General features: G+C 43.0%; 1 protein-coding gene across 5 annotated transcripts in view; it reads left to right on the forward strand.

Annotated features, from left to right (window-relative positions):
• The window catches only part of ST6GAL1 (ST6 beta-galactoside alpha-2,6-sialyltransferase 1), a 108,826-nt gene that overhangs the window by 59,680 nt on the left and 22,672 nt on the right, over positions 1-26,474 (forward strand). For all 5 annotated transcript variants that reach the window (XM_034780935.1, XM_034780932.1, XM_034780933.1 and 2 more), the window contains 3 exons: positions 14,438-14,584; positions 17,335-18,022; positions 21,261-21,358. In XM_034780935.1, coding sequence (XP_034636826.1) covers positions 17,377-18,022; positions 21,261-21,358 — 744 coding nt within the window. In that variant the 5' untranslated portion in view covers positions 14,438-14,584; positions 17,335-17,376. Of the gene's footprint in view, positions 1-14,437; positions 14,585-17,334; positions 18,023-21,260; positions 21,359-26,474 lie in introns of those variants that run through there.

Genomic DNA, 26,474 nt, shown 5'->3' on the forward strand with positions numbered 1-26,474 from the left:
AAAGGTACATACAGCATTCTTTAATTCATTCTATTTCTTCAATATAATTCATTTCACTTTCACAACCCCTTATGACTAGACTGGACCCTGAACCAAAATGGTATAAAAAGTCACTCTCACTGAATAGTACTGAGTGCCCTGCTTTATAAAAAATGAGATTGTAAATGGAAGATTCTTCCTATAGCTGTTTGTACCATTGTTTAAATGATGTAATTTATTCTAAACCTAGTTTATAGGGGAATTTAATAAATAATAAGAATTATCTAAATCTGTGTAAATCCTTATCTCTGACAACATACCAAACAGTTTGAAAAAATTAAATGTTATCATTCACAAATGCCTATTAAAACTTTTAATTTTAAACAGGAAATCTTCACCTAGGATGTTTGTATCTTGGCAGGGGGTTATACTAGATGACCCTTGCGGTCCCTCCTAACCCTGTGGTTCTATGAGTCCATGGCTATATTGAGCAATAAAAACAAATCATTTCGGAAATCCAGCAGTAACACTAAAAAAGTAATTGATAAATACTCCCACAACAAATTAATATGTCAATTATATTTTGAACACAAACATTTTGAAATTCCAAAGAAAGTATCCACCCAAAACATAAATTTATGGCAATAATCTAAGTGATCATTTACTAGCATAATAAGACATGGTAGGCAGTCTATAAAAATGTTGCAAAAGTAAGTTTAATCACCAGTTCATCCATGTTTACACTTGGCACATGTTCATGTTTTTACCCAGAGTACAGGAATTTCTTGAAAAGTTCCCCAATAGGGTCTTTTTTATGACTTGTTTTCTCCAGTTCCCAGATGTTGAGATCAACACTAGAAGGCTGCTCTCTAAAGACTGTTGCTCCTTCTTCCTACAGTGTCCTCTTGCTTTGACACCAGTGTTGCTTCTTTTTGGTTGCACACCATGGGTGGCACATGAACCGCCAGCTGGGGGAGGCCAGCCCCTAGACCTTCCCCTTCTGTGATGCACCTCCCCTGCCGCTGGAGCCTGAAGGCTCCCACCACCAGGGCCATCAGCCCCCACCCCAGGCTAGCCTCCCCCAGAGCACAGGGAGGGTTGGCGGGCAGCGTGGCCCCAGCCCCGGAGAGCTGCGAGGGCAGATGGCACAACCCCAGCGCTGGAGCACCGGGAGGGCAGGCAGAAACCCCAGAGCATCAGGAGGGTGGGCAGCGTGCAATGGCAGTCTCCCCAGACCCATATCAATGGGAAAATGGGTGGTGCGCGGCAGGCAGAGCGGGAAGCAGGAGGAGGGGCCTGGGGGCGGAGCATGGGCAGGACCACGCCTGGCTGTTTAGGGAGGCACAGCCTCCCCCAGCCTATGGTACCTGCTGCCCATGTTGCACCACTGCTCCTTCTCTCTTGTTACTTAACTCCCTGTTCCTCACAAAAAAACCTCCAATGGTTCTGCTGTAACCCACATGCATTTTGCACTGCAGTATTTTATTTGTTTAGAGACTGAGAGGGAGGCTGTTGAGAAAGTGATGGATTTCTGTTTTTATCTCTATCTGTGTGCACATGGAAGAACACAGAGCAAGGCCATTTATTTGAAGTGCCCAGAACCATCCAGAAGCACGGGCTGGTAGTTATTGGGCAGATCAGTGTTTTTCCATGAGCCAGAGTTATTTTCCATGGTGGGTGAAGTCATAAATATTCATAATTTGAGAACTGAGCCAATCAGCGCTCAGGCAGAGAGATGCTATAAAATAGGAATGAGATCACCCAGGTGGGCTGAGCGGATGATCCTGATGAGATACACCCTATTCATTGATTAATGTTCCCATGTTATGGCTTTATTTAATATGGATCCATGCATATCTACTTCATTTGGTTTTTCAGTTACAGTCCTACATGTAATTCACTTTGTTGTTGCTCAGGAGTTTTTTGTACAGTAGCTCCCAACATTCATATATTATTCACTTCAATTTTTATTTTACCAGTTTGGGCAAATGGTGTATGGCCCATGGGAGGTACTGATTTGTCTGCCCTACTGTGGTATATATTATGTTCAGACATACTGGGGTTTGGAAGACATCTCAACATTTTTCATATTATTGTACTTCACATTTTCTCCCTTTTCCTGTTGAAAAGGATAAGATATAACTGATTATTAAATATGTTATGTTATGTTCTCTTTTTTCTTCTCTTCAGTGACTGTCTTGTACAGATAAGATGTAGTAGTGTATGTATGGTTAAGCTATTGATATTTTAGGCTGAAAATTATTTAACACTAGTTGTAATGTGTTTTCAACAAGTCATTCTCATGACTATCTAGCACGTATCCATACCAACCCTTCTTTAATATAAAAACACCTTCACAAGATATTATTTTCTTGGTTCATTTTTTCCTGTTCGCTTAGTCTGGGTGTGCTGAACGTTAGGTGGTTTCTCATGATGTATCGATGTCAGAAGTGTGTTTGGTTTTTCAAATATATCCATTAGTAACGAGCTGTCACAAATGATAGATCATGTGGATTTCTTAGAAAAGCAGAGATTTTTTTATTTCCTTCATGGAAGGGGTCAAATTTTTCTTTCAGGTACATGGGCCTGATTCAAAGTCATTGAAGTCACTAGCAAGGCTCCTATTTGTTTCAGTAACATTTGGATTAGACCCCAGCAAAATCCTAGGCCTATTGAAATCGGTGGTAGCATTGCCATTTTAACTTCCATAGGACCAGGGTTTTATCCTATATACCAAACTACTATTGACTTCATTAGGTGGTACATGTGTACAGGGTGGATAAAAATCAATGTTTTTTTATGTAAATTGGATTTTTTGTTTATAAAATACTTTTTGAGGAAAAAAACCTATCTAAAGATAGTTTTAATTAAGATACATTATAGCTCAAAGATATCTCCTCGTGGAATAGGGATTATAAATTCTAATTCTATAGCATGAGACAATATATTCATGTAATGTTTAAGAAAAGTTTTGTAATGAGTTCCAATAGTTCATGGATTAGGTACCCAATCTTATGGGGTTCCTGGGGCTTCTATATAGATTATTTAGGTTAATCTCTCTATCTACCCAATGGGACTCAGTGCTCAGTCTAGAAGATACTATCAGAGATGCTTAGTTTTGTAGTTCTCAAACTGTGGATTTGTGTCTTCAGAGATGAAATGCTTGTTAACAGCAAAAATGTTTTTAAATAAATAATATATAGAGGTGAGAAATAACAGACCTCAACCCTATAGTCCCTCTGCAAATTTGTGTACACAGAGTCAATCCCTTACCTCTCTCTAAAAGTGCAAAGTTTCAAAAAGTTCAATGAATAGGGTAGAATGGGAAGAAGAAGTCTGGAGATAAATGTGAGACAGGAGGGACAGGCAATAGAAACAAAGGTGAAACTGTTTGAGCAGCATATTCCAGAAGTTTTGAGGTCTTTGAGTGTAACCGTCATTGATTTGAGATCTACCATACCATTCTCTCACTAGAAGGGAAAACCAATAATGGCAGCAGGCCGTAACAGAGACCCAGTTTGGGAATAAGAACCATTCAAGAAATACATGTTTGCTGATGATATTTTAAAGAAAGTCACACCAGTGAACTGGTGGAAGTCACTTAAGCACTTGGATTCAGAGATTGTTGAAGTGATAATCTCACATTTAACAGCAGTAGCTTCTTCTGCGGGTGTAGAAAGAATATTTTCTTCCTTTGGACTAATTCATTCCAACTGAGAAATCGTTTAGGACCTGAAAAAGCAGGAAAGCTTGTTTTTCTTTTCCGGATTATGAATAAACAGGAAAATGAAGGTGAAGATGACCAAGTTAGCTGCAGAAGCCAGTATTTTAAGTTTCTCATGTTGACCTGTCTGTTGTTTTAATTTTTGGGTTTAAAAAAAAATGTTCATTTAATTATTTTAGTTAAAAGCAATTTTAACAAAAACAAACCTGATTTGAAAAAACTTGAATGTTTAACTAAATTCAAAAATTCATATGCTTGTTTTGTTAAAATATTATATGTTTGCTGTTGAAGAAAAAAATCCAGAATACACAATGTTGTTGTTTTAGCTAAATAAAACAACTTAAATGTCTGTCTAGTGATGTTCTCCTCCTAATACAGCATGGCAAGACAATCCTCCAAATATTAATGATTAACCTGTTGAATTGGAGATAGTTCACCTCAGTGACTTCATAAATATCTGCTTCAATTACCTTTGGTAAATGAAATAACCAAACAATCATTCATTTTCTGATATAGCTGTAAAACTAATCTGAAAAGTTTTCAAAATAAATCACTTAAAAAATGTATAGTGTGTACCTTCTAAAAATGAAACCTATATCTAGCTCTGAGTTGTGAAGGATATGTATTAAGGTTATAACAACCAACGAGAATGCACTTTTATGTAGAAATCCATGATTAAATCGAGTCTGCCTGACTAGTGATTTAAATCAATTTGATTTAAATCAAATCCACCCTGCATGTGTGCATGTATCAAAAGACATAATCTGGCTCAAGTTTTCTGAACAGATCCATACCTGGCATCAAAGTAGTGTTCATCAAGTCAAGTTTTGTGTAAATTTCTATTGTTCCATTTCATTATTTTAGCTGAAACAGAGGGAATTAGATTTTTCTCCCAGTTAGTATGAGCCAAGAATAACAACTCTTAAATCAACCCTGAAAGGTACCACGCGAATGATCTGTAAAAGTCTGGATACTGAAATATGGAAATATTGTTGTAGTGTGCAGATTAATGACAATTGGCACAAGATTTATTGATAACACCTCATAATTGGACAGGCACTGAGGGGCGATAGAATATTATTTAATGTTTGTGTACTGCCTTTCATTACAAAGGGGCTTATAAACAAGGCAGAAAAAAAATCTCTGGGAGTACAAGCAGCATGTGGAATTTGAGGTGGATTGAATTTGGGTTTGGCAAAGAGATGTTGGTATTAAAACAAAAGCAAAGCATAACTCCCCAAGTGGGTAGTTTGCCAGTGTGCTGAGGCTAACAAGCACCAGTTTTGTGAAAAATGCCATGGGATCACTAATGATCACAGCCAATTAGGACCTCTGTTTTATGCCTCATCTGTAAGACAGAACTGTGAGTAGCACAGTGCCCCTCACAAAGTCTATGGGCATTGGTTCAGAGCTGATTGGGAGGAAAGAACATCCCCTATTGAATTACCAATGCCCATTCCTGCTGTATCTGAGAGTTTTTGTTCTGTTTTGTTGTACAAGTACTTAGTAGGCATGAATCGGATTAGTTCTGGAGATCTGATGAAATCACAGCCTGGGATGGTGTAACTGTAGGCTATTTGCACCCTTTGCATCAAACTTGCATTAGTCTTTCCTAATTTTACTTTCAGTCTCTCTGGGGACATCAGTTTGTATCCACAAGTGGAGATTTTTGCTTACACAAACAGATGTATCTACAAATAGAGTTTGTGCAGTTAGAGAGGCCAAATGAAAATACAGCTCACTTTGGGCCATATCTTCAGCTAGCGTACATCAACTTAGCTCCATTGACTTCATGTGTTCCTTTGAACCTGAAGTGGTTGTAAAGAAGGTACTGGCCATCCTTTGGAAACCATGGATTGATTCTCTTCTCAACTAGTCTCCAATCCTGAAAAAGACTTGAGCATGTGTTTAACTTCAAGCACTTAAGTAGTTGGGCAAGAAGCAGCACAGGTTATTAGTCTGGATAAAACCTAGCCATTACCATCAAGCAGACTTGAGCTCCTGGTTACAGCCAGCTCAGATTTAACCTGTCCACGTGGGATATTGTGCAGGTGGCTGATGTCAAATGCTTAGAAAGATTCATAGACTGTTCTGGAGGATCCTCAAAATATATGGCCGCTTGTATAGCAGTAGCTGCTGCCATGTTTTGGGTCTTTCAGTGGCATTTCTGGAAATGTTGTCACATCAAGTTTGCTACAAGGCTGTGGGTCTATAGAACCACACTTATCCCAACTCGATTGTACGGCAGTGAAACATGGTCACTGAGGAAGGCTGAAGAACACTGGTTTGTTGTTTCCGATTCTCATAGTCTGTCAGCTGCTCCATATTAAGTGGCAGGACAAGATCAGCAATGAAGATATTTGAAGTAGAAATCAGTAATTGCCTCCACCAGCACTGGTTCAGTTTCCAACTTTCTTGACATGGACATATTATTAGAATGGAAGATCAATGAATTCCGAAGAATGTTTACCAAGGAATGCCACTACGTGGCTGGCAATCATGTGGTTACCAAAAGCTGCAGTGGTATGATAATGTAAGGGGACTGTTGCCCCCTTACTAACATTCAGTGGGGGTGTTTTGGTTGCTAGCTCCCAGCACTAAAAGGGGAAGGGTCGATGGGAGATCAGGAGCCTGAGATTGTCCCCAGGAACAATGGGGAAAGGCCAGTGCTCCAGATCAGCCTGATTGACAGGGCGGGCAGGCTAATCAGGGAGTCAGAAGGCCAGGGGGTCCTGTCCTCCGTGTGAACTGGAATGGCCTGAATCAGACAGACTGGGGCCGAGCTAAAGAGAGAGCAGGGGCCCAAGCTAAGTGGCTGGAAGCAGAGCTGCAGCCCCAAAGCCAGGGCAAAGCCCAGATTGAGCAGACCTGCCCTGGGAGGAGAGCTGCAGCAACCAGAGCCAGAGAGGCCAGAGAAGCAGCCCAGGGAGCTGAAGGCAGAGCAGCAGCCGTGCTGAGGCAGAGTGGAGCTGGAGCTGGAGCAGTCTGGAGCTGAGTGCGTTGAGCAGCTGGGGAGAGGAGGGGGACCCTGGGCAGTGGGCTCAGTGCAGGGAGACACCTCAGCCAAGAGGCTCTGCAGGCCAGACTTGGAAGGGGATCGTAACCCTGACAGGGCGGGGGCAATGCTGGGAAAAAGGGTCCTGCCACCTAGAGCCTGAGAGCGTGTGGCCACCACCAGAGCAAGTGTCCAACTCGCAGCGTCTCTGCAGCACAGCCAGGGCCTGAGAAGGAGCCTGGGGCCTACAAGGAACAGACTGTGAACTGCCCTGACGTTCCAGCGACAGTTTGTGATGTTCCCTGCCACAGAGCAGGGTGATGTGTTTTCCTTTAACTTTTCCCATTTTTCCTTATTCTTTTTTTTAACTTAATTGTTAATTAAACAACTTGTATTTGCTTTAAATTGTATGAAATGATCAGGGAGGTGCCCAGTGCAAAGAGAGTACCCCGGAGTGGGGACACCCTAGTCCCTGTCCTGGGTGACCACAGCAGGGTTGGGGGTCGAGCCCCCCAGGAATCCTGGGCCCAGCCTTGTCGGGGTTTACGAGGACTCTGCCAGACAGGAGAGTGGAAGGGGAGACCTCAAGGGCAGGGAGGCCTCTGAGTAAAGGAAGTGGGAGGGAGGACTCAGATCCTTTCGCTAGTTCACTTCACCGGGGTAGTGCAGAAGCCAGGAAAGTTCCCCACAATAGCGGGACCATTCCCCCGCTTACAATAAGATCACCAGTGATGGACATAAGATAGTCTGGTTGAATATTCGATTTAAGGACCAATGTAAGGCCCCTAGCTAAGGTATACTTTGTGTAAAACTGTTGTGAGAAGAGAACTGGGTTCCTCCTTTCAGTGTAGTAGTTCTGAAGGGACATGCCTGTGCCTGTTGACCGGGGACATATTGATGCAGCTACTGTTCCATCTTTTCTTTACATTAATGCATTGTGTCAAGAGTCTCTCATGGATAAAGCAGTGTGTGACATTGCAGTTATTTTGGCTGTTGCCATGACACTTGTTGGTAAATTGTATAGTCAATTGCTCGACCCCGATTTGTTTCATTACAAAATATACTAAAGAAACTCAATAACCAATGTCAATCAGTCTGCCTGCTAAAAGGCAATAATAGTACAGTACAGGAAAAAATGGGTTCAATATAATACCAATTTCCGGAGAGCAATCTCATGCAGTGTTGTTGAATTCACCTTAGGAAGAAGGCTTGTTTCAAAGTTATACCCTTAAAGCTACCCTTTTTATACCCAACCAGTTTAAAAGTAATAAGGTACTGTATGGACCATCTGAGGCTAGATTTATCCAATAATCTTTCTGCCTTGTTTTTCTGGTACCATGATGTACCCCTTATCTCTTTGTTTTGAACATGTACATTCCAGATACCGTGGGCATGAAGGCACCTCCTAGGTTGTAAATAAGAACATAAGAATGGCCATTCTGGTTCAGACCAATAGTCCATCTAGCCCAGTATCCTGTCTTCCAAAAATGGCCAATGCCAGGTGCTTCAGAGGGAATGAATAGAACAGGTAATCATCAAGTGATCCATCCCCTGTCACCCATTCCCAGCTTCTGGCAAACAGAGGGTAGGGACACTTCAGAGCATGGTTCTTTTTTGAACCATGTTATAGTCTTGGCCTTCACAACATCCTCTGGCAAAGAGTTCCACAAGTTGACTGTGCGTTGTGTGAAGAAATAATTCCTTTCATTTGTTTTAAACCCGCTGCCTATTAATTTCATTTGGTGACCCTTAGTTCTTGTGTTATGAGAAGGAGAGACAGCATGGCCTAGTGGACTGAGCACATGACTGAAAGGCAGATATTCCTGAACTCTGATTATTTGTGTGATGCTTGGCAAGTCTCTCCACTTTTCTTTCTCAATTTCCTGTATGTATGTTTGAAAGCGAGTTTCTGGCTGGACAAGAATAGAAACAGGAATCTCAAGTTCCTCTTGGAGAACTATGTCTAGTCCTTAGACATAGACTAGTACTATTGGACAAATGATCTTTTATTTTCTTCCACCAGTTGCTATTAGAATGTACCATAGCTATTAATTGAACTCATTTCCCAATCCTGTGTCTTGGAATTGATTCTGCATTAAACACACAACATTTCTTTATTTCAGTAACGCTAATGCAAACCAATTAAATTCAGAATGTTTAAAATTAATGCCTGTGCTTAATTGTAAATGAAAATGCAGGATTTATACATTTGGGACTAGATCTTCAGATGGTGTACGCAGTTCATTGTCTTTACACAGCTATCCTGATTTACAGTAGCTGAGGATCTGGGCCATAAGTAGGAAATTGGGTGCACTGTAGATCATTTTGTACATGCCATTTTGGTGGTCACTTTTTGAAATTAAGACTCCTCACAGATGTCTGACACAGCTTTTTACCAATGTTATTTGAATGCTTACAAAGAGCAAAAGCAAAACTCTTGCTTTTAAAGTTTGGCAAATAAAAAGGGGGGTGGGGAGGATGCTGATATATTGAATGCAAAGTTCCCTTCCATAGCACCCATGTACTGTTGATGTAAACTTCTGAGAATAGAGCTGAAGAAGTGCTGACACAACCAGAAATGAGGGCCTCACTGATAGCATTATCTCCTCCTTACATTTAATTCTTACTTGTTTTCTAATTGAGCAGTTATCTTTCTCTCCTGCTCCCTAACAGGTTCAGATCTGAGAACTTGAAATAGGGGTACATGTTTTCTATTGGGATCAACTGGATCTGCTGAGAATAGGATCTGTTCATGACTCTTTCAGAGGGACAGTTCCTATGCTTTGGCAAATGTGTACCCATGTTCCATTCTATCCTTATCAGATAGTTTAATCACAAAACCAAAGTTACCTCATCAGTTTTGCAAGAGTGACACAGGCATGACTTATCTAGAGAGGGCCTGGGCATTTGCCAGCGCATCAACTAGGCCCTTGTGAAGGAATTCTTACTTTTTAGAAGAGCAGACATGGATTTAATGTGATTTATTTCTGGGGGGGGCTAATTCTTCCTCCATCTTTGAATGTAATGGTTTGGTTCTCACCTACCCCTTCCTTGTTATTCACCCCTTATGTCTTCTGCTTCAGATTCCAACCTCCTTTTCCAATAAGCCTAGTTCACATCTTTTTTGGTCTGCTAGCTTAGGCCTCCATAACACTAAGTATGCTCCTTATTCTTCCCTTAGGGCAGGTCTATGCTACAGCCTAAGTCAATATAACTTACATTGCTCAGGGGTGTGAAAAAGCCACACACTCCCTCAAGCGATGCAAGTTTCCATACCGGCACTATGTCGGCAGGAGACACTCTCCCGCTGACATAACTTCCGCTTCTCACCGAGGTAGAGTAACTATGCTGACAGAAGAGCACTCTCCCATTGGCACAACGTGTCTTCACCAGCCGATGTAGCACTGTAGTGTACAGTAACTCCTCACTTAAAGTCGTCCCAGTTAATGTTGTTTTGTTTTTATGTTGCTGATCAGTTAGAGAACATGCTCATTTAAAGTTGTGCAGTGCTCCCTTCTAACGTCGTTTGGCAGCCGCCTGTTTTGTCCACTGCTTGCAGGAAGAGCAGCCCGTTGCAGCTAGCTGGTGGGGGCTTGGAACCAGGATGGACCGGCAGCCCCCCATCAGCTCTCCCTATCAGCTCCCCGCTCCCCTAAGTTCCCTGTGCAGCAGCTGCCCAGTAGGCTATCAGTTGCAGCTGTCCCTCCCGCCACTGCAATCTGCTGCCCTTTCACCCCACTCAGTGGCATAGGCTAACATAGGTATTGCTCACCATTATAAATCAGTGGGATCTTTGATGAAGCTGTCCCTGTGCTGCATGAAGGAGTTTGGGGAGTGGGAGGAGGCAGGCTTGTGACTAATATACTTACAGGTACAGAATTGGTGGTTGAGTTCAGCAAGGTACTTATGCTTATGCCTGCCTATCTTTGAGCCTGTGAATAGGATTTCGCTCCTGGAATGCTCTAGGGAAGTCTGCAAAGTCTTTTGACTCAGCTTTGTGCATAGGACCAAGATTTGGCACTAGAATACTTACATTTTTGTCATCGTTGGCTGACAAATTGGTGCACTATTGCTTTGTAGAAGTTGACTCTTGATAATCTCACTTGACAGGTGTCAGTAGATTTGAAGAAAACAACATGTTGTATTATTGCTATAAATACCTATTTGACTGTACTGCTGTCTGACCTCTGCATTCCTGATATAAGAGGTATAATTATGATATTTGTAGGCTTTCTGAAGTTTCACTTATAAGAGCACATATATGTTCACCCCTGTGGTGTATGAATGAATGTGGCTGTCTATAACAAATATTTTATCTACAGCTATGTAAATAGAACATCACCTATCTGCACTATCCTAATTTGCACCTTTCTTTTTTTTTCATTTACACAGAAAAATGATTCTCTTCCCGCTTGCCAGAGCAGATTCAGTCACAGGATGATCTAGGGAAATCTCATGTTGTTAATCTCATGTGATGTTTTACAAATATGCTACATCAGTACACCATGAAGTATTATTAATACTAACCCATGGTTGTGAAAATAAATGAACAAAGGACATTTTGTGATTCAGTAGTGTCCGTTTTTAAACTGTTTGCTCACTTTCCTTTCCAGCTTATAAAATGGAGCAATGTATTATTTGTGCTACAGAAGCACCTAAAGGTCTCCCTCAAAGATCAGGACGCTATAATATAGTGCTAAGCACCTGATTTCCCATCAATGTGAATTGGCAACCTCCTACTGGACAGATGCGGGGGGAGTGTTAGACCTATAGTTGGGGAAGCACTAAAACACACACAGGCTTGATGGTTATGCTGCTTAGAGGGGAACAGGCTGTTGAATGAGTTCAAACAAGTTGTGAAGGTGCCTATAATTTTTTTGGTAGCGACTCTGCTTCTATATGACCTATTGGCTACTCTCCCTGATCTACCAGTCAAGAGAAAATGTGAGCTAAATGCCAAACTACTCTCGCATTTCCTGGCTGCAGTCCCATGTGAAATCACAGCTAAATGAAAAGGGAGGGAAGGATGTCACTAGGTTAAATAAATAGTTTGAAGAAATTTGGGAAACGTTAACCATGGAAAATTTAAATGATTTAAAGAATGCCCTAGCAATGAAAAGGTCAGTCCCACTTCCCACTTAAACGGTTAGACCCAAAAGATACAACCCTTTATGCTCTTAAAAACAAGAAATTGGCAGATTTTATTTCCCCCAGTATATAAAAACACTTGTAGGTGCCCATATATTAACACAATATAAAAGACTGCCCATTAATAAATAGCCACTGAACCTCTTTACCCTCCACCTGCCCAGAAGTCTGAGAGGTGGGGAGGAAAGATGGGTTTTTCAGCACGCCTGCAAGGCTGATAGATCTGGGCTGTGGCAAGGAGGGATTTCCAAAGTCAAAATCTCCCGCACACAGAATGCTGCCAGTAGCTCCCTCTAGCTTATATCAAGGGGGGTCCAGCTCAAGCACCTCTGCTGAGCTCAACTACGGCAGTGTGACACACCAAGCCAAACTGTAAAGCAGCCTGGGAACACCTTGCACTACCAGCTTCATGGCAGACCTTGTATACAATACACTGTATTCTTGTCAATGCTCTGGCTTGCTTTATGCACAGTGACATGGTATTTTCAGAGCTCCATCTTTTGTGGACTGTGTTAATGTTGTGTCCCAGCTTATGCAAAAAGATGAATAGTAATTTAGTACTAATTTCCAAAAATAATTGCCAGACTCTCAGCTTGTATAAACTGGCATAGGTCCACTGAAGTCAGCAGAGCTGTGCCAGTTCATATTAGATTGAAGAGGGTAAAAACTATGAGGAGATTCTCTGTGTATTAAATGGACACCATCAGCTTGACATTTAAAAAAAAATGTATATTTAACCCACACAACTTCTGGGTGTGGTGTTGTGTTCCATCTAGTGACACTGAGACCACTTAGAGAGAGAGAGAAAATGAGTCTGCTCTACAGCTTTGCTAACATCCAGTTGGCTTTTAGCTCATGCAGTAGAGGCTCATGCACTAGGCTCTAGAGATCCCCGGTTCGGTCCCGCCCAACGACGACCGTGGTCTGTCAGCATTACATACAGTTTTAGGTGGTACTCTTACCCGGGAGGCTCCCTGACAAATCATTAGGTTTCACAGCCACATTTTTCCTACTTGGTAAATGATTTTCGCTCCCTTCTTGACGAGCAGAAGGTCCACACAAACAATAGGGGATTTGTTCCAATGAGATTACCAATGTGAACAATTAAGTATATGCATAATTGATTGCATAATTAGAACTACCAACAGTACAGGGAAAACCATGAAGCTGATTAGGCACAAGGCAGGGGTGCTGATGTTGGAAACAATATATTTGCTGTTTGTTATTACTACTTCAAGCAAAGGGGTGCAGCGCCCCTAGTTCCAGCAGGGATGCTCTCCACTACACCAAGTAAACAAACTGATGAAATTGATATTTTTTCCTCCAATCTGTTGTTGTAATTTTGTTACTTGAAACAATAACAGGTTTAAAAACAAACCCCAAAACCCCTGACTGAAAGGAATTTTTTAAGTTCACAACTTCCTTTAACTCTTTCAAGCAACAGGTTTATAAAAAAAATAGTTTAATGTACAACTGTCAATAAAGGCAAATACCATTATGTCCTACTGAAGCACGTTATAACAAACACTTGTGATTAAAATTTCATTAATGAAAGTGGGGACATATTTGAATTTTAACAACTGATTCTGTGGGTTGAATGCATGTGTGTTGCAAATCTGCCGATTTGCACTCTCTTTTAATGTTATCTATTGACATTAAAAGAAGTTTTAATAATCTAGGCCCCTGTCCTGCAAACAATTACAAGTGTACCTAATTCATGTGCATAGTTTTGCTGACTTCAGTGTTAACGTAAAGTTAAGCATGTGTGTAACTTTTTGCAGGGTCATAATGGTTTGTAAAGTCTCCCCCGCTCTTTCACTGTAGCTCCTTCCATCACTTGCTTTGTAATGGTTTCCTTCCTCCACATCGTTTTTGAAAACAGGAAATAATCTATTTTAGGCTAGCCTTTGCAGAGCACTCAGTGCCGTGGGGCCCTCATCTAATGGGGCCTCTGGATGATACTTGAATGCAAAATACTTTAGTGCTATTGTGAAAAGCAATACTGAGCCTGTCCAGCAGATAAAACTCTTCATGTGTGTTTGGTGGTGTGGCTTTTGTGCTGAAGGAATAAGACAAGAACAACACTTTATTTTGCAGAACCTACAGTAAAATATTTGCAGAGCAAAAAGTGACTAGTCAGAAGACAGAGCGTCTAAGACTCAGGAGAAACTCGCAAAGACACTGTTTAACTAGATGATTCTAAAAATAACATTACATATTCACTTTAAATTTGCCAAAAACATACTGGGGGCACTGTAATATCCTTGCTAGCCAGGCTGCGGACGGAACATGCAAGCTGCTAGGTGGCTCTAAATTTTGGTGTGAGACTCTCTAGGTTTTTTTTTTTTTTAAACTGAGAAAGATAGATGTTTTGCTTTGTCACAGGCAAAGTTTGAACAATTCCTGCTCATTTCAATAGACGTTTGAGCTCTCAGAAGGATTTTACTTGATTAACATTTTTTTGCTGCTGGCGGTAGCCAGGTCTGGCTATCAGAATTCTCTCTGCAAGACTTCAACACATACCTAAGAAAATCCTTGTTGGTTCCCTATGCTATTTGGTATTTCTCTAATAAAGTTCTCTTTTTTTGCAGGTGGCTTGTGACCTTTATTTGAAATCTGCTCATCAATCTGATGTGTTGGATTTGTAAGAGAACACGGCTTCTCACCATTGTTAGAAAACCTGCAGATACTTAAAAATGAGCAGTGATTGCTCTAACTCAAGTATTAGCCAACAACAGGTAACAAATACATTAGCAGTTCAAATAATACAGAGGAGACTTTGTTTTGAAGTCTAATAATAGATTTTATTGTCTTTATTGGGATAACAATCCTTTAGTCAGTCAACATTTGGACAGCGCTTTGAGGATGTAAAGTGCTAGACAGTGGTTAAGTGTTAAGTTCACAGGGGCTTGCTCCTATGAGCAAGTTGGCAAAGTTCCTGTTGATTTTAGTGGATCCCAGGATCAGCTCTATATGGACTGGAGTAGTCTTCACTCACATGAGTCCTGCTGACTTCAATGGGACTGCTCCTGTTGCTGGGGTTATGTCTACCCTAGAAATGCTACAGCAGCAGAGCTGCAGCACTGTAGTGTAGACAATTACTAGAGTAACAGAAGGGGTTCTTCTGTCACGGTAGTAAACTCCACCTCTCCAAGAGGCAGTAGCTAGGCCTGCAGAAGAATTCTTCCATTGACCTAGTGATGTCTACACCAGCGCTTAAGTCATCTTAGTTACATTGCACGGGGTGTGAAAGCCCTGAAGGATGTAGTTAAGCCACCTAAGTCTGAAAGGTAGACCAGTCCTAAGACAAACACAAGGAAAGGTTTGCGTATTTGGGCCCTAGTTTTGCATATCTATTTTTCATGGCTCGGTCTGTATCATCACCTGCCTTTTAAGTGGCTCCATTCCTTTCTCTGGGAGTTCACGGATGATAGAAATAGAAAATAAAGGGAACTTTATATGGTCAGACATCATTGCTTATGAATGAATGGCTGGAACTTGGGGATACTGGGTTTGTTCAATCAGAAGTATGAGACTGGCTCCAAGAGGTCAAAATTCGATTGCCTGTATTTCAGGTGCTGAACCTATTCACACTAGCGTAGATGGAGCCTGTACCCTATACCCTGCTGGTGTGCACTAAAGGTTCTTTAGTGTGCTTTAATTGTAGTACTGTTTCAAACAGCACTATATTAAAATGCACTAAGAAACATTAAAAAGAGTACTCATTATATATACTACTGTAATAAGTAATATAACTCATTATGATGTATACTAAATTAATTACAGTAAACCCTGAACCCCACTTGTTTTTGGACATTTACATAGAACTCAAAAATTGCTAAAAATAAACCCTGAACAATGAAATTAATACATCCCGAAGAACAGAAGCATTGCCTATGGCTCTAGGCCAGAAAAATTGCTTCCAGCACCGATCCCAAGTAACAGGCACTGTGCGTATGGTTGCTAGTTCCCCACCAACTCCTGTGCACTTCTGGAGTGGGAAACCATTCCCCTGTGTTGGATTGCAAGGTGTCCAGACTACTCTCTTCACCCTGGGAGTCAGATACAGACATGTAGGGTATGGAGAGCCAGTGCCCAGCTCCTCTGCACAGCAGTTCCAATTCCTTGTTCTTGGCCCTATTACATCACTCGAGCATCTGCCCTCTCTTTGCTGCTCTCATATCCTGAGGGCAGGTCTACACTAAAAAGTTAAGTTGGCCTGCCTACGTCACTCAGGGGTGTGAAAAACCTACACCCCTGAGCGACGTAGTTAAGCCGACCTAACCCTAGTGTAGACAGCACTAGGTCGATGGACAAATTCTTCCATCAACCTAGCTACTGCCTCTTGGGGAGGTGGATGAACTAATGTGATAGGAGAAACCCTCCCATTGCTGTAGCGAGTGGCTACACAGAAGTGCTACAGCGGCACAGCTAAGTATCGACATAGCTTGAGCAACACACCTGAAGGCACTGGCATGTACAGAGCTGGCAACCATGCTCTGGTCACCTTCAGTGCCCACCTATGTCCAGGCACCATGCACTGCTGTAAATGCCACAGCTGCTTTTAGACTGCCAGCATATCTTCGTTTACACCTGTCCCCTTGTGTTTCCTTGGGCTTTGAACAGAGGTTGAATAATGAATTGACCTGTGTTTTCCTGCTGTTGATTTTCTGCCTCTGCATCACAACACTCTAGCAACAGAATGTCTTTCCCCTAAACAACAAACTCTCCGTCTCCTCCATGCAGCTGTTGAAATTATTTTCTGCTGAAGGTGGGGTGTTCTGCATTTGTTGGAGCACTGTGCTGCAGAAAGCTTCCTCGCTTCCCCCAGATATTCTGTATTGTACCCTAAATTAATATCAAACCAAGAGCATTTTGAGAATAAAAAAATTAAAAAAACAAAACACTAATGTAGACTCATTGGCTCCAGCCAGCTGTTTAATGACACTACATGTTGGGAGTGCTGTCAGTCACTTACAGATTTGCAGAAGTTTCCTATGAGCTCACTAAGGTTTCAGTGTAGCTATCTTGAAACTCACATGACGTTTATAAAATTTGCATTTTCCACAGTGTTCTTTAAACAAACTTTGTTATTGAAATGGTAGTTTCTGACCACAGGCAAGAACCAGGGACAGATTCAGGCAGGGAGCCTTGATGATGGTGATGTTGTTTCAGACATTAAATATCTTTTTAAAAAATAGTAAAGTGGGGATTTTCACCTAACCTGGCATGAAAGTTCTGCACCCATACACTCTTTGGAGAAGGAAAAATATAGAATTGGGGATGAGGGAGGTCTCCCATATAACTCAATAAGGAGCATGGGCCTGGGTTGATATTGAATTTAGGACCTCATCCAAGCCCAGTAAAGTCTTTCCATTGATGCTAGTGGCTTTAGATCAGGCCTTTAGATGGATTGAGAAGTCTGGAAAAAAAATTCTAGTTCCCCCACTGCTTCTTTTGATTAGTTGTTTCTTGCCCTCTTTTTCAGGCCCAGCATCGTTAATCACCTCATTCTGATGCACCATACATTATGGTTCACATCAATCTATTGAAAAAAATGTGTGGACTCTTGTTATTGCTTGTGGTTCTGACTATTTGCTTGTGGGGGGAAACAAGAAAAGGCTACTATATTTCCTTCAAAACAGAAAGCAAAAGTTTTCAGATTCCCAGAGCTCTGGGAAAAGGAGATGTACTTACATCCCGACTTCTTTCAAGCAAAGATGTTAATGAGAACGACCAGTTATCTGTTGCTTTGCTGGTCAAAATGGAGAAAGTAAATGGCAGCATCTCTCCAACCCCTCCAGGAAACAATGCAGTGGCAAAGTACAAGAAATCATTGCTCTCTGTGAATGTCTGGAATGAGGACAGTTCATCAAAGAATCTCATACCTAGGCTGCGAAAGGTCAAAAACAATTACCTGTCCATGAACAAGTACAATGTGACTTACAAAGGGCAAAGGAATACTGCCAAACTCAGTCCGGAGAAACTGCTGTGCCAGCTCCGGGACAGAGTGAATGTGACAATGATCCATGGGTCAGACGGTCCATTCAATACCTCTGAATGGCAGATGTATCTACCAAGAAAAAACCTCAGCCAAGAAGTTGGCCACTTCCGTCAATGCGCTGTCGTGTCCTCAGCAGGATCTCTGAAGTCCTCGCATCTGGGACCAGAGATAGGTTGGTATTACTCTGTTAGGATAAAACAATATCATCTGGCTTTTGAACTCTGTGAGGCTGGAACAATCCGCCATCGCACTTGATTTACCCATAGGACTTTCTCCATTTCAAATTAATCTGAGAATTCACAAAGACACTTGCACCAACTTGAAATATTCAATTAAGATTCTTATTGATTGCAGGTGTGTGTGGTGGAGAGCAGAGAGAATGAGCAGGTACCCTTAGTGTGTACCCTTAGTGCACATTTCAAATGTGTGCATTAATCTTTAACACTTGAAAACAATTGGTTTAATTGAACTAAGTGTGGGCCAGGATCCAGCTCAAGATCCATGCTGATTTCTGCCCCCATACAATATGATGGAGACCCCCCGTGATAGAATTCCCACAGCAAGGGAAGGGTTGCAGCAGTACAAAGCAGCTGCAGTCTCCACTCTGGGGACCTCTAGGGAGCCAGAGTCCCCTAAAGAGAGAGGGTAGGGCAGGCTGGGAACAGGAGATGGCCATGGCAGCTGCAGGAAGCACTCTAGTGATACCGATGTAACTCCCCGGGTGAATACTCCGATTCCCATTTGAGTGCCTTTGTTTGGTTTAACTTATGTCACTTTGGAAGAAGTTTAAACTAAACTGGTGGGGGGAATAAAGCCACTCTTAAATGGGAATGGGTATCCATATGGGGTAGTTACACTGGTATCACTGTATCAGTTTAACTATGCTGATAGCATTATACCAGTATAACTGATAAAACATGTAGACAAGCACTTTGGCTCTGGAGAAGGAGGAGAGGAGGCAGCAGTGTTTCCTAGTGGGTAGATCACTGGCCTATCACTCAGGAGACCTGATTTCTATTCCTGACTCTAATATTGGCCTGCCAGGTGACTTTGGGTATGTCACTTTGCTGCTCTGTGCCTCAGTTTCCTCTCTGTAAACTAGGAGTAATGACACAGTTTTCCTTTTTAAAGTGCTTTTAGATCTACTGATGAAAAAAAAAAATCTATAGAAAAGATAAGGTGGTATTATTCATTATTTAGCACATCCGTTCTCTGTAACTGCAGAACCTCTGGCCTAGCCCAGCCTTGGTGTAGTTGGGGCTGTTAAGCGCTACTGCAATCCAAATAGATAATATTAGTAATCATAGAATATTAGGGTTGGAAGAGACCTCAGGAGGTCATCTAGTCCAATCCGCTGCTCAAAGCAGGACCAACACCAACTAAATCATCCCAGCCAGGGCTTTGTCAAGCTGGGCCTTAAAAACCTCTAAGGATGGAGATTCCACCACCTCCCTAGGTAACCCATTCCAGTGCTTCACCATCCTCCTAGTGAAATAGTGTTTCCTAATATCCAACCTAGACCTCCCCCACTGCAACTTGAGACCAGTGCTTCTTGTTCTGTCATATGCCACCATTGAGAACAGCTGAGCTCCATCCTCTTTGGAACCCCCTTCAGGTAGTTAAAGGCTGCTGTCAAATCCCCTGTAGAGGAGCAGAGTCACCCCTGCAGCACCTCCTGCTGGTCAGCTCAGGAATTAGCTCATTTCAACATTGGAGCACCCCCTGCAGGCCAGTGGTCTGCCTGTCCCCCAGCCCCTGTGTCCCTCCCAGACACCAGTGCCCTTTTATCTGGGGGTTTTGCCCTCTGGCAGTACACCCCTCAGTACTAGGGTCTCCCCTCCCCAGGGAACCCCCACCCACTATCCCTACCTTGCCTCAGAATAAGGCCACTGCCAGTCACCAACTAACCCTCACTCCCTGGGGCAGACTGCAGTATAGGCCACTCATCACAGGCAAGGTTGGGTTTGGACCTGCTGTCTTGGCCTACCCCTGGGCTGCCCTCAGCAACCCCCAGTACCCCTTGGTCTCCTACTAGGCCACAGCCTAGGGCTTTCCAGGCTGGAGCTCCCCAGCCTGTCCCCAGCCCTCCTCCACTCAGGTACTCTGCCTCTAGCTCACTACAGCCAAGCCCTTCTCCCTCTGAAAGCAGAGAGAAACTGCTTGGTTTGTGACTCACAGCCTTTTTATATAGGGCCAGCGGAGGCCTGATTGGAGTGTGGCCCAGCTGCAGCTGCTTCCCAATCAGCCCAGCTTAGCAGCTCCCAGCCACAACCTTCCCCCAGGGCTGTTTTAAGCCCTTCAGGGCAGGAGTGGGGTAACCACCCCGCTATATCCCCCCTGACTTTTCTCTTCTGCAAACTAATCCCAGTTCCCTCAGCCTCTCCTCATAAATCATGTGCCCCAGCACCCTAATCATTTTTGTTGCCCTCCACTGGACTCTCTCCAGTTTGTCAACATCCCTTCTGTAGTGGGGGGGACTAAAACTGAATGCAATACTCCAGGTCTGGCCTCACCAGTGCCAAATAGAGGGGAATAATCACTTCCCTCGATCTGCTGGCAATGCTCCTACTAATAAAGCCCAATTTGCCATTGGCCTTCTTGGTAATGAGGGCACGCAGCTGACTCATATCCAGCTTCTCGTCCACTGTAATCCCCAGGTCCTTTTCTGCAGAACTGCTGCCTAGCCAATAATAGGGAAGCGAGAATATGAAGGAAGACACAGAAACAAAACTCAGGAAAAGCTATGCAGTCATCTGTTCTAGGAAAGAAAAGAGAGTGAAGCCATGAAGGGAAAGTATAACACTACTAAGAGTATAGTAAGTTACATTTGGCAAAGTACCTATAAACATTACACAGCTGTTGTATTCCTTTAAAGTGCAGGAGGCATCATGTTGAGCAGTGAGGTAGCATAGTTATTTTTCACCCTAGCTACTAGGCTCAGTCCACAGGCTATTGAGCATCAGGTTTTTCAGGCCCTGAGAAATAAAGGACATTCCTCTTCATTATTTCCCAGTCACTGATTTGTAACGAATCACAAGGAGAACTATTTACCCAAGCATGTATTGAGCAGGTTTCTTGGATGTCACTTGTGTTCTCTACATGTGTGCTGAGTTTTTACAATAAAATACATACAGCTGAAAATGGTTAGTTTCATTTAAACCAAATTAGAAGACAGAGAAAACAGCACACATAGTAATCATTTAAATACCAGCATGAAAAGAATCAACCTTTTTAATACTTCTGATGAATCCAGCTCTGTATCTCTAACAAACAGCTATTATAAGGAAAATTCTGCATTGATTATATCCCTGACATGTTTTTAACATACCTGAGTTAGATGGTTTTCCCCCACTCACACATAATAGCCATCGGTTAACTTTTAATAACTCTTCCCTCTTTACTGCTTTCAGACCTCCACGACGCAGTTTTGAGATTTAATGGGGCTCCTACCATAGGGTTTCAGAATGATGTAGGGGAAAAGACAACAGTCCGCCTTGTTAATTCCCAGGTAAGTCTGCCTGGCATGCGTGCTACACAACAGAGAGTGCAAATGTATTGAGTACGTGACTGAGGGCCCAATTCAGGTCTCTTATTGTGCAGTCTCTCCTTCACTGCAAGGATTGAAGTAGGAATAACACCAAAAGCAGAGTGATTAATGGTGAGTGGCAGCTTTTCTTACAGTATTTATGGAAGAATAGAGCCACATCTCTGGCTATGAACATGAAATCTCTACCTCACACTCTTCGGACCTTTATGTAGCAGCATCTGGAGGTGTCATTTCTAGAGCGGGGTGGACAAACTTTTTGGCCCGAGGGCCACATATGGGTATGGAAATTGTATGACGGGCCATGAATGCTTACGAAATTGGGGGCTGGGGTGCGGGAGGGGGTGAGGGCTCTGGGATGGGGCCAGAAATGAGGAGTTCAGTGTGCGGGAGGCTGGACTGAAGCAGGGAGTTGGGGTTTGGGGGGGGTGAGGTCTCTGGCTGAGGATGAGGGGTTTGGGGTGCAGGAGGTTGCTCCGGGCTGGGACAGCAGGGTTCGGAGGGCGGGAGGGGGATCAGGGCTGAGGCAGGGGTTGGGGTGCAGGAGGGGGTCAGGGGTGCAGGCTCCTTGCAGCGCATACCTCAAACAGCTCCCAGAAGCAGCAGCATGTCCCCTCTCTGGCTCCTGTGCGGCCAGGCGGCCCCCCCCCAATAGGTTTTTAATAGTTGTGCTGTATCATTTCATGCTATATTTCAAATACAGCTTTTTATTTATGGTGTATTCACCTGTACAGAACACCCATCACAGGATATATCCTGCTCATTGTTTCATCAGAGACAGCTCTGTACATCCACATTGTGACACAGATGTGACCTCATATCCCTGCCTCACGCTCCTTTGAGAACTAAGCCACTAAGACTTTCTGCTTTCTACATCTTACTTCTCAGGCCTTTCTCCTGCAGCTCTTCTTCCCACTTGGCCTATTGAGCTCTTGTCAGATGGGTGGAACCTCTCAGGCTGGAGAATGCAAAGCAGGGCTGTAGCATTATGTGTTTTGAAGCATTTGCCCTTTCTAAACTTTCCAAGCCAGAAAATCCTGCAAGAAATCTAAAAACTCCAAGAAGTTCAAGACAGACGTTTCTTCCTTTAAGTGTGTCCATGTCTCCTCTCCTCTGCCTCAGTTGGATGACAGGCAGATTTCATAAGAAACTGACCGCATTAGTTGACAAAGTTACGCAAGCCCTTGATAAACAGGAGGAGGAAAAGGTCACTCTGTCGAGGATTCCCTTCAAATTAAGAAAGTTGGAGGGGATTATGGTTTTCCTATCATAGAAGCCGTGGGGGGAAAAATGAGAGTGAATCATTCCACCCTAAAAAGAAAAGGTCTGTTGGCAGAGTTTCCCATAAGCCATATTAAGTTCAGAAAGAAAGAGAAGTCCCCTCCGTCCCAAGGATGGATGTGTTTGTTTATATGCTGACTTTTTAAAAAATCATTGTCTTTGCTGAGGATGCTGTGGACCATGTGGACAGCACATTGATCAGAGTTATATAAACAATTGTGAATGCCTTGTATAGGAGATTGTCAAAGCCTTGGCCTGTCCCAGGGGATGTAAGTAAGATGGGTATGAGCTCCCCAGCATCTTAACGGGAGACTTCTTCAGCCATTGTGGAGATGAGTGATGAACAAGGAGTGAGGCACCCGGTGTTTCGCACATCATTTTTTTACATAAAGAACCAGAAAAGGTTTAATCTGAGGTGTTTCCCGACACATTTGTTCTAAGGTTATGTGGCCTAATGCAAAGCATGTCGAAGTCAATGAGAATCTTCCATTGAGTTCAATGAATGTTCGATTGGGCGCTTAGTTTTAAGAGCAGAGGAGTATTGCAGCAGACCATCAATGAAGGATCAGAGCCCCAAAGTGCTACATGGTACAAACATGACAAAAAGGCTATTCCTGTTAAGAGGTCACAACCGAAGAGAGGGCTCGTCTATACATGGAGCTATTCATAGACTCATAGACTTTAAGGTCAGAAGGGACCATTATGATCATCTGGTCTGACCCCCTGCATGCTGCAGGCCACAAAACCGTCCCTACCCCTTCCCTGGACTCTGCTGTTGAAGTCCCCAATCCTATGTTTTAGTGACTTCAATCGGCAGAGACCCTCCTGCTAGTGATCCCCGCCCCATGCTGCGGAGGAAGGCGAAAAACCTCCAGAGGCTCAGCCAATCTGCCCTGGAGGAAAATTCCTTCCCGACCCCAAATATGGCGATCAGTAAGACCCCGAGCATGTAGGCAAGAGTCTCTAGCCTGACCCCTGTTAGCCATTATACTATTTACGTACCATTGCTTGGTATTCCTTGGCTACTATGTTTTACCATTAAACCATTCCCTCCATAAACTTATCTAACTTAATCTTAAAACCAGACAGGTCCGTCGCCCCCACCGTTTCCCTCGGAAGGCCGTTCCAATATTCCACCCCTCTGACGGTCAGAAACCTTCGTCTAATTTCAAGCCTGAACTTCCCCACGGCCAGTTTATATCCATTCGTTCTCGTGTCCACATTAGTACTAAGCTGGAATAATTCCTCTCCCTCCCTTGTATTTATCCCTCTGATATATTTAAAGATAGCAATCATATCCCCCCTCAGCCTTCGCTTTGTCAGACTAAACAACCCAAGCTCCTCTAGTCTCCTTTCATACAACAGGTTTTCCATTCCTCTGATCATCCTAGTCGCCCTTCTCTGCACCCGTTCCTGTTTGAGTTCATCTTTTTTAAACATGGGAGACCAGAACTGCACACAGTACTCCAAATGAGGTCTCACCAGCGCCTTATACAACGGAAGCAGGACCTCCTTATCCCTACTAGATATACCTCGCCTAATGCATCCCAAGACCGCATTGGCTTTTTTCACCGCCACGTCACATTGTCGACTCATAGTCATCCTGCGGTCTACAAGGACCCCTAGGTCCTTCTCCTCTTCCGTTACTTCTAACCAATGCGTCCCCATCTTGTAACTAAAATTGTTATTAGTCATCCCCAAGTGCATCACCTTACACTTTTCACTATTAAATTTCATCCTATTTCAGATACTCCAATTCACAAGCTCATTCAAGTCTCCCTGCAGAATATCCCTATCCTCCTCCGAATTTGCAACGCCTCCCACCTTCGTATCATCCGCAAACTTTATCAGCCCACTCCTGCAATCGGTTCCGAGGTCAGTTATAAATAGATTAAATAAAATGGGTCCCAAAACTGAACCTTGAGGCACTCCACTAGTAACCTCCCTCCAACCTGACAGTTCACCCTTTAATACGACCCGCTGCATTCTCCCCATTAACCAATTCCTTATCCACCTCTGGATTTTCATATCGATCCCCATGTTTTCCAGTTTAACCACTATTACTGTTACTCCGGAACAGCTATTCCTGAAGAACTTGGCGCTTAGGCTAGGTCTATACTACGGGAGGGGGTTGACCTAAGATACGCAACTTCAGCTATGTGAATAGCGTAGCTGAAGTTGCGTATTTTAGGTCGACTTACCTGGCTGTGAGGACGGCGGCGAGTCGACCGCTGCCGCTCCGCCGTCAACTCCGCTTCCGCCTCTTGCCGCGGTGGATTTCCGGAGTCAACTGCAGAGCGATCAGGGATCAATTTTATCGCGTCTTCACTAGACCCAATAAGTCGATCCCCAATAGATCGATTGCTACCCGCCAATCCGGCGGGTAGTGAAGACGTGCCCTTAGATAATTTACTCAGAAGAAGAGTCTCTTTTTCCAGATTAGTTTAATCCACTTTGGCTAGAATAAGTGTGTTCGCAAATTGAGTTATTCTGAATTAGCTGTTGTGCTTTACATTCACACCCTATCTCATTCTGGAATAACTTTCATGTGTAGACAAGAGCTAAGAGACACAAGAGACAACCTGTAATTTTGGTATAATGTCATGAAATACATGAAGGGATAGACTTGCATCTCTAAGATTTAAAAACTGTTTTGGGAGGTTTTTTAGCCCTAGCAGATAACTAGAAGTAATATTTTCTTTACTTTTAGATTTAATCAATGGATTCAACTTAATTCGCCTCACATTAAGACTTCAAAATTAAAAGTGAAACACTGCCCAACAGGGAATGACCGATGAGTTGGGGCCAGGAGCCAGAAATTAACCTGTAGGGGTTGATGGTCACTATTGGATACAAGGGCAACTGAAAAATTGGAAAAACAAGGCCAGTTTAAAATTGTGACTGGAATATAGTCAGTCACTTTCTTGCCCTGTAGGGCATGTCTACACTGCACTTTTAACACCTACAGCTGGCCTGTGTCAGCTGACTCGCCCTTGCAGGGCTTGGATTATAGGGCTGTTTAATTGTTATTAATTAAATTAATTCCAGTTCTCCAGTTTCATGTTGGAGTCTGTTTTTGAAGTTTTGTTGTTGAAGAATTACGACTTTTAGGTCTGTACTTGAGTGTCCAGGGAGGTTGAAGTGTTCTCCAACTGGTTTTTGAATGTTATAATTCTTGACGTCTGATTTGTGTCCATTTATTCTTTTGCGTAGCGACTGTCCGGTTGCAGATGAATGAGCCCCTGATGGTGTGTGGCTGATGTGATTAGGACCTATGATGGTGTCCCTTGAATAGATATGTGGACAGAGTTGGCAATGGTCTTTGTTGCAAGGATAGATTCCTGGGTTAGTGTTTTTATTGTGTGGTGCTTGGTTGCTGGTGAGTATTTGCTTCAGGTTGGGGGACTGTCTGTAGGCGAGGACTGGCCTGTCTCCCAAGATCTGTGAGAGTGAGTGATCGTCCTTCAGGATAGGTTGTAGATCCTTGAGGATGTGCTGGAGAGGTTTTAGTTGAGGATTGAAGGTGATGGCTAGTGGCATTCTGTTACTTTCTTTGTTGGGCCTGTCCCGTAGTAGGTAACTTCTGAGTACTCTTCTGGCTATGTCAATCTGGCTATGTCAATCTGTTTCTTCACTTGACCGGGTGGGTATTGTGGTTTTAAGAACGCTTGATAGAGATCTTGTAGGTGTTTGTCTCTGTCTGATCTGAGGGATTGGAGCAAATGCGGTTGTATCTTAGAGCTTGGCTGTAGACAATGGATTGTGTGATGTGGTCTGTATGAAAGCTTGAGGCATGTAG

Source organism: Trachemys scripta, chromosome 9 (assembly GCF_013100865.1).
Source record: "Trachemys scripta elegans isolate TJP31775 chromosome 9, CAS_Tse_1.0, whole genome shotgun sequence".
NCBI classification, from domain to species: domain Eukaryota; kingdom Metazoa; phylum Chordata; order Testudines; family Emydidae; genus Trachemys; species Trachemys scripta.